The sequence below is a fragment of the Branchiostoma belcheri genome, unplaced genomic scaffold (genome assembly GCF_001625305.1).
Source record: "Branchiostoma belcheri isolate BF01 breed outbred unplaced genomic scaffold, Haploidv18h27 scaffold254, whole genome shotgun sequence".
NCBI classification, from domain to species: Eukaryota; Metazoa; Chordata; class Leptocardii; order Amphioxiformes; family Branchiostomatidae; genus Branchiostoma; species Branchiostoma belcheri.
Window position 1 is genome coordinate 25,075 of NW_017803859.1, and position 9,424 is coordinate 34,498.

At 41.0% G+C, this 9,424-nt stretch overlaps 1 protein-coding gene across 1 annotated transcript; it reads right to left on the reverse strand.

Moving 5' to 3' along the window:
- Positions 1-703: 703 nt before the first annotated feature.
- On the reverse strand, positions 704-9,070 carry LOC109471684 (mucin-5AC-like). Its single transcript, XM_019771023.1, has 9 exons — positions 8,915-9,070; positions 8,317-8,460; positions 7,707-7,848; positions 6,873-7,163; positions 6,087-6,530; positions 3,519-3,700; positions 2,864-3,013; positions 2,316-2,457; positions 704-1,182 (listed from the first exon to the last, which is right to left on the reverse strand). Exons 1-9 carry the CDS (start codon positions 9,068-9,070, stop codon positions 704-706), a joined length of 2,130 nt encoding a protein of 709 aa, XP_019626582.1.
- Between the last annotated feature and the right edge of the window lie 354 nt (positions 9,071-9,424).

Sequence of the window (9,424 nt, forward strand, 5' to 3'; positions counted from 1 at the left end):
CTGTTGCAAATGCAATATCATGTAAAAATGATCACCTTGTAAGATGAATATGAAATCTAGGATTTGTTCATCAATTGCAGTATTATAATCCTAGAGATCAGCTTGTACCTGAATGTAAAATATCATGTAACTGTTACAATGTATCAGATTGAAATTATATCATATTAGTCAGATTTTAACATTGATTGTATCAAATGTATTATAAATCAATTTACGTTTGTGAAGATTAGTCATCCACGGTTAAAAAATCAATAAAATTGTGTTCTAGAGATTTTTTCACAAAAATTAAATAGTCAAACGTTGCAACATCCTTCATTGGTAAAATGTTTACATGCATATGAATCAAGTTTGTTCCAAAAAATAATTTGCGAACGTCACGTTACAGTTTTTTTCTCTCTTGTATAGACATAGAAACAAACACACGACCATATTTACATTAAAAAACTGTCTCTGGCACATCCACACACTGATGGACACACAGCACGAAAGCGCAGTTTCTTTATACAGAAAACTAAAGCATGCCCTTGCAGCTGAACCCTCGATAGAAATTGTCCGGTGGTGTGTACCTTTACGTGGAAGTTTTTTTTATTTATATACAGTACTAAAAAGACAAATTGGACTCCGCTTATCCGTACGTTTATAAAGGACTGCTGACTGTGTAGAACTGCTGACTGTGAAGGACGATGTAGGAGCCATCCCGTTGTTATGGTGCAGGCTCCACGGCGGCATTGTTCTTTTTCTTCTTGTACATCAGGAACCCGCCTACGGCTAGTCCTGCTCCCGATACAGCCATGATCGCTCCGACCACGCCGCCTGCTACCGCCCCTCCCCGTGCCTCGCCCTTGTTAGCGGCGGCGGATCCTCCCTCCCCCGGCCGGCTGGTGGTTAGCGACGCTTCACCTGACATGGCAGTGGTCACTATGTTAGCATCACCACTAGTTGTAATGGTGGTTGTGCTCACAGACATGGTGGTTGTAATAACAGGCGTGGTAGTTGCACCTGGCGGGGTAGTTGTAACAGCGGGCGAGGTGGTTGCAACAGCAGTCGTGGTTGCTAAGGCAAGCGTGGTGGTTGTAACAGCAGGCGTTGTGGTTGTAACAGCTGGTGTGGTGGTTGTAACAACAGGCGTGGTTGTAACAGCAGGCGTTGTAGTAGTGGCGGTCTCAGTTGTAGTAGTTGTAACTGTAGTGAAAGAGCAATAAACAAGAATGAATTAAAGAAAATAATAATTGTAGATTGATTCTATGATACCCAATGATATGATAAGATGAGATGATATGATATGATATAATACCAAATTAGGATATAAATTTAAAAAAATGACTAAATTCTTTACAGTGACGTAATTCATCAATGTCCGTTAAAATTCACGTAGTCTGATGTGCAATCTGTAGAAAGGGAAAAACACAAGAATTTGAACCTTAATCTTGCAAAGGTATTTTTCGGCATTAGTCGGTATTTTTCATATCTTACAGTGCCTAACAACATTTTAAAGATGCAGATGCAGAAAAACTCCTAAATCCACGAAACACTGGGAGCTTTGTCCCTTTATACCAAAAATATTGTAAGCACATGCAGTCTATTACTATGCAGATATACATACACACGCAGCAATCACATATACATACATAACGTTACATACATACATGTACATATGTATACAAGCATCTACACAGGACCCCCCCCCAAAAAAAAGTACAAATAACGTGTGTGTTACAATGTATGTATTTAGTTTTGTGTGTGTTAAGCGACGCTCACAACCCGCCGTACGTGCTTCTGCGTGCTGTCTACGTGCAAAAACGTGGGCAATCATAGGGCATCCGTGCGTGGTGAGTACCACCTACGTACGAAATCCTACGGATTTGGGAGCACGCAGACACGCCGTAGAACTTTAAGTGCATGTAAAACTTTTTCTACGTGCGGTCTGCGGATTTACCACCCGTGCGTGCGAGTACGTGCGACGCGCGTGCCCCGTGCACGTATGAGCGTGCAACGTACGGACTCCGTGAGTCTAACTTCACTATTTTCACGTGCAATTGATGTACGGACACCGCCTCCCAAAAAAACGTACGGGCAAAAAGCACGCACGGCGGGTTGTGACCGTCGCTTTATGTGTGTGGGAGTGGGGTGGGGCCGAGGGCGTGTCCGTATGTATGTATGTGCGTGTGTGTGTGTGTATGTGTGCGGGTGGGTGTGTGTGTGTGTACGTATGTGTTTATGACATTGTAAGTTTAGACTACACGTTCCCTAGTCACTAGAACATGTATGGTTATGGTTTCAATAAAGGGATTTTACAAGATAACATGAATATCTACCTGGAGCACACAGAAGCACCTCCATTCTCATGCTGGGATGTCCATAGACCGTCTGCGGGTAAAACCGGACAAACCTTGCCGTGACCGGCGGGTCAAGGAAGTGTTCAACTTCGGTGTTCGAGTCGGTGTTACCTGCAAACACCTATTAAGTCAAAGAAAATAATAAAAGCACAAAACAAATAAGTTACTTTTTTTACGATAAAAAGTTCCCAATCTGCTATTTAACGCAGATATGTAGTTTTTTTTTTCATAAGATAGTATATTTTATCTATTTGGGTCATAAAGGGATAATTGAGAGTAATAACTTAATATTTAGAAACACGTTTCTAAACTAAGATTTTAGTTAATGTTACTTGTCTAACAGCAATCTGGATTACATTGTACGAAATATTTACATATCAAAAGAGCTTTATATTCTCCTTATAATAGTAAGCTTTATATTTCTACAGATATTCACATTTTTAGTAGGTTCCCATTAACAAAAAGGTTAGAGTCAATGTGGCTTACAATTTTAGGCCTACTAATACAAGATAACGTCTGTTTCTAACCTTTTCTTGTCCTTGCTCTGAGTATGTTTCCCACACGACGCCATCGGAGCTTAATGCTAGTTTATAGCTGGTCACCCACTGAGAGTACCGGTACCCTCCTCTTCCTTGTGTGATCACACCTGCTACACTAGTCAGTGAATTCAGATCAACCTGTGAAAACCAAATCAGAAATATAACTACAGTTACACGATCCCATACCTTCGCCAAATGATGTTAACCCTTCCGGTTGACGAATTATACAATTTTAATAATTGATTTCGCAAATAAGAGTGCCATTTGCATGGTTTACATCAGTTGATCATATTCTCCATCCAATGACAGCCTTATCTTAACAAAAAGGCTATTCTAGCACTTCCCCATAAATTATGCAAATGAGGTCATAATGAGAATAAATTATCTTCATTGATATTCACCTTTACTTAACTTTCAAATGTGACAAGTATTAAAATTACCAGCATTTACAACTATGAAATTATAGCAATTTTCCATTAGTTATCAAATTAGATCTTCATTTTCATAATAAACTACTTCTATAACCTCAAGACGTTCTTAATTACATGTCACAAGTGTTTCATAGTCCTATTATCATAGTCCTATAGACTGGATCGATAGGATGTCATTGTTAAGGTAGTAGATATAAGTTTAAATATTGTACCTGAAGCCACTGCCCATATGGGTTCACACTATTGGCGCACCATGCTGCTGCGTATGGGTAGCCTGAAGGCTCTTCTTCTGAATTTAACAGCGCCTTCTCCGTTGAGCAGCCTGGATGGGTGGAAGATGCTGTAATCGTGGCGGCGGCATTTTCCATGCCCGACGGCTGCACGCTACACGACTCTGTATGGGAAAAAAACCTGCGTTTAGAAGCTATTCCATTTAAACACACACAGAGACAGAAAGATAGAGACAGAGAGAGTGAGAGAATTCGATGAGAAAGAGGGTGGGGCTGTGGGAAGAGAGAGAAGCAGTGACTCAGAGAGAGATTTCAATATTTATCACGGGCTAGGGCAAGAGAAGGATTCTTATAAACTAAAAGTGTTTCCCAAAAAAGACAAAACTGCAAAAATATGTGAACATGACCGTCTTACCAACGTTAGTTAGCATGACTAGTAGACCAACCAAACAAATCATGGTGTTGGCAACGTTGTCCGGCATGTTGTGACATTTCTTTCTGTATGGTCTGGTGTCTGAATGACAGCTCCCTGGTGACACAAGCCGTTTGTGCCAGTTCATCATGTAACTGACCTTAACAAAGAATCTAAACGTCATTAGTGAAACTGCCCTCTAATGTTTCCTCTAGATGTCAAAGGTCTTTTCTGATGACGCAGAAGCTTTATCACCTTCTTGTGTTTAACTAACTATATTTTATATATTCTATTTCATTCGTTATCACATTTGGCACAAGACGAACGTAATCAGAAAGTATTAACTGTGATCAAAGTTGTGAAGCCAGATCTTACCCTGGTCCGTTTAACCCCCATGATGTGTAACATGCCATGTTATTTTTTACTTGTTCCAACATAAAGAACGGACATCTAATAGTATTTTGATTCGAGCCCTCCTGGGGATACTGTGTTTACCGCTGCTCCACATAAGAGTCACAATTGAATAAGCTGAAGTCGATTGTCAGCATTTAATTACATTAGAAAGAGTACTGGACGATCCTTTTTTGTAATAATTGACTTTGAATAAGCTACAACTTTGAAAGAATCTGGAGGTAACTTTATTTTCAACCATAAGCAAAAATGCGAGTTTGTAAGAAGGTGGTGGTAAATTAAGTTTATTTGAGAAGAACCAAACAGATCTAAGGTTACATGAGGACATGGTATTTGACAGGAGTAAAATGCAGGAATGTCACAAGGGGGCAATAATGTGCTCTAAATTATACTGGTCAAAAATTGTTATAATAAAATAAATATTTTAGTAATTATATCTGATTCAGTATTTTTACGTCTACATGTACCAAAACATAAAGCTATGTCGTACAGCTTTACTCAATTCTGTGTTAGCGCTACTGTTTGTGTAAGTTAAAACCTTCAGCACATTTTAGAACGGGATATAATGCCCCATTTCGAACTTTCCCTGCCAGAACACATTTTGATACTACTACGGAAGCAAAACATTCTTTACTCAATACTTCATATCTCATGGGAACGTACGTTCCACACAGAAATCTTTCTTTTCGGAACTGCATCACTATGGAATAAGGAGTCCTTGTAAATGCTTTGCAAATGGGTAAACCTTGAACTTTCACGGTGGTAAAATCTGGGCTGCAAAGTTGCCACAAGTCATAGAATCCGAACTGTGTTCGATCGTGTTCGATCTGGTCAATTCGAATCGAACACAAGTAGACAAACCTGTCCCCGATGCTAAACAATATCCACACACAAGTAGACAAACCTGTCCCTGATGCTGAACAATATCCACACACAAGTAGACAAACCTGTCCCTGATGCTAAACAATATCCACACACAAGTAGACAAACCTGTCCCTGATGCTGAACAATATCCACACACAAGTAGACAAACCTGTCCCTGATGATAAACAATATCCACACACAAGTAGACAAACCTGTCCCCGATGCTAAACAATATCCACACACAAGTAGACAAACCTGTCCCTGATGCTGAACAATATCCACACACAAGTAGACAAACCTGTCCCTGATGCTGAACAATATCCACACACAAGTAGACAAACCTGTCCCTGATGATAAACAATATCCACACACAAGTAGACAAACCTGTCCCTGATGCTAAACAATATCCACACACAAGTAGACAAACCTGTCCCCGATGATAAACAATATCCACACACAAGTAGACAAACCTGTCCCTGATGCTGAACAATATCTAGACAAAGTTATCACGAGTATATTTACATAAACGTATGTGTCCCATCTGGTGCTAAAACCACCCAAACACAGGAAGCACACGCACAAAAAGCACATGCTCTTCAAGCAGAAAAAAAAAACCGTAAACTACCTTTACAACTTTACACAGCTCACACACCATTGTACTCGACAAAAATCATCCGGTCATCTGTACCTTCATATGGATATCTTTGGTTGATAGAGAGACTGTATATCTGTACCGTGTCTCTACTGTAATGTACGTTTGTGGGGAACTTGTGACCTTTAATGCCGAGAGATCATGTTGTTAGGCGGTGCAGGCTCCACGGCGGCATTTTTTTTCTTCTTCTTCATGTACATCAGGAACCCGCCTACGGCTAGTCCTGCTCCCGCTACAGCCATGATCGCTCCGACCACGCCGCCTGCTACCGCCCCTCCCCGTGCCTCGCCCTTGTTAGCGGCGGCGGATCCTCCCTCCCCCGGCCGGCTGGTGGTTAGCGACGCTTCACCTGACATGGCGGTGGTCTCTATGTTAGCAGCACCACTTGTTGTAATGGTGGTTGTGCTCACAGACATGGTGGTTGTAACAACAGGTGCGGTAGTTGTAACTGGCGGGGTGGTTGTTACAGCAGACGTGGTGGTTGTGACAGCAGGCGTGGTGGTTGTAACAGCAGACGTGGTGGTTGTAACTACAGTCGCGGTGGTTGTAACAGCAGGCGTTGTGGTTGTAACAGCTGGTGTGGTGGTTGTAACAGCTGGTGTGGTGGTTGTAACAGCAGGCGTTGTAGTAGTGGCGGTCTCCGTTGTGGTTGTTGCTGTAGTGGAAGAGCAATGAACAAGAATGAATGAAAGAAATTAATTGTAGATTGATTGTATGATACCAAACGAATTCATGTCAGGTGGTTTAAGGAAAATTAGAAAATTTAAATTAAAAAAAAAAACTAAATTCTTTTCAGTGACTTGATTACTTAATTTGCAATATACATGTAAATGGCAGCCCGCTTAGTGGACGTTTTGAATCAGGTAATAATCATAAAAAAGATGACAATGACGAAAGCGCATACCTTCATGTATCTGACAGATAAATCCTCTTGGATAGTCGCAGGTTCTTGGGTCCCATACAGACAGAGTGGACCAAAACCCTACACAGCCCCAACCGTTGGACTCGTCATTGGGTTGCCAGTTGGAGTAGTCGGATGACGTCAGGATTTGGCCATCGTCAAACACCCACTGTCCGTCTCCATCCGGGTCAGTCAACCCCAGCCAGCGACCTCCCGTCACCGGTTGTAGACTGGCGAGAAAATTATTGATTGCACTGTTCTTGGGCATGGCTAAAACTCCACCGTCAGCCGCACAGACCAGTCTGGCCTCCTCGCGTGTTTTTTGTTCGGATTCCAGAAAGCTCTTGTAGCAATGTCCGTTAAAATTCACGTAGTCTGATGTACAATCTGTAGAAAGGAAAAACAGGAAATTGTAGCTTAACTTAAAGAGTCGTTACTTTTCATATCTTACAGTTCCTAACAAGAGTTTAAAGATCTCTTAAATCCATAAAACACTGGGAGCTTTGTCCCTTTATACCAAAAATATTGTAAGCACAAGTGGTTTTTCGCCATGCAGATATACATACACACGCAGCACACATACACACACACACACACACACACACACACACACACACACACACATATATATATATATATATATATACATACAAGCACATACACACAGACAACCCTCCCCCCCCCAAGTACACATATCGTGTGTCTGTATGTATGTATATGCTTGCATGTATGTATGTATGTAATACTATGTATGTATGTATGTATGTGTGTGTGTGTGTGTGTGTGTGTGAGGGGTGTGTGTGCGCGCGCATGTGCTCGTGTGTAGGTATATGTTCATGACATTGTGAGTTTGTGTGTGTGACAACTCCTCGTCAATGGTAGGTTATCGTTTTCAATAAAGGGATTTCACAAGATAACATGAAAATCTACCTGGAGCACACAGAAGCACTTCCATTCTCATACTGGGATGTCCATAGACCGTCCGCGGGTAAAACCGAACAAACCTTGCCGTGACCGGCGGGTCAAGGAGGTGTTCAACTTCGGTGTTCGAGTCGGTGTTACCTGCAAACACCTATTAAGTCAAGGAAAAGAATAAAAAACACATCAATCAAACAAATCCTTTCTTTGCACTATACATAAAATATAGATATATTTTCACGATTAAAATTCAGCCATTTGCTAGTTATTGCAGATATGTAGTTTATTGGCAAGATAGTAGTTTAAAAAAAACAAACAAAAATAATTTCAAGTGATAAATAAGTATTTGGAAATGCTTTTATGAAATTTAATATTTTGGTGGATGTTGATAATTATATTTCACTTTGAAATATATGTACGATAACATTCATATATATGATAGGAGGTTCTTGGTGTTCTGCACATAATAATCTATTTGTGATGCTTCAACCTCTCTGAAACGTTTCCATAGATATTTGCATTTACATTGATTTAGTTAGGTTCCCAGTATCTTCAAAATGCTTACATTAATGTGATTTACAAGTATGGACTATATGCTATAAGATAACGGTCTGTTTTTTACCTTTTCTCGTCCGTCTTCAGTGTATGTTTCCCACGTGACGCCGTCATTGCTGAAGGCCAGTTTATAGCTGGTCACCCACTGAGGGTGCTCTCCTCTTCCCTGTGTGATTACACCTGCTACACTTTTCAGTGAATTCAGATCAACCTGTGGTAAGGACAAAATCATAAACTATCAATGTAGATATGTGGCATGAAGTCCTGATATAAAACATTCTAATAGAAATAGAAAAACCAAGCATGTTGGATGAATCCCGCCATTGCTCTTTGCAAGAAAAACAAATTGATCTCCAATAGGTCGTAACAAAGAAGACATACGCTATCAACAGTATTTACAGGTTCATTGTACCTGGAATACAAAAAAATACCCCCCTAGCTGTTTTCGACAAGAACAATGAACTAGAAATGACCAAATGTTATATTTGCTGTAGCTTGCATGTCGGGTGAGCAGCAATAGCCGGGATTCAAACTCCCAATTCCTAGGTCCAGAGACAGGGTCGCTAAAAATGGAATACACACGCATACCTCGTACGATTATGCGACTCGAATGTATATAGCAAGCCATAGTTAAAAGGTAGTGGATTTCAGCTGAAATATTGTACCTGAAGCCACTGGCCAGATGGGTTCACACTATGGGCGCACCATGCTGCTGCGAATGGGGTGCCTGAAGACTCTCCTTCCGAATTTAACAGTGCCTTCTCCGTGGAGCAGTGCAAATGGGTGGAAGATGCTGTAATCGTGGCGGCGGCATTTTCCATGCCCGACGGCTGCACGCTACACGACTCTGTATGGGAAAAAAACCTGCGTTTAGAAGCTATTCCATTTAAACACACACAGAGACAGAAAGATAGAGACAGAGAGAGTGAGAGAATTCGATGAGAAAGAGGGTGGGGCGGTGGGAAGAGAGAGAATCAGTGACTCAGAGAGAGATTTCAATATTTATAACGGGCTAGGGCAAGAGAAGGATTCTTATAAACTAAAAGTGTTTCCCAAAAAAGACAAAACTGCAAATAGGTCTGAACATGACCGTCTTACCAACGTTAGTTAGCATGACTAGTAGACCAACCAAACAAAGCATGATGTTGGCAACGTTGTCCGGCATGTTGTGACAT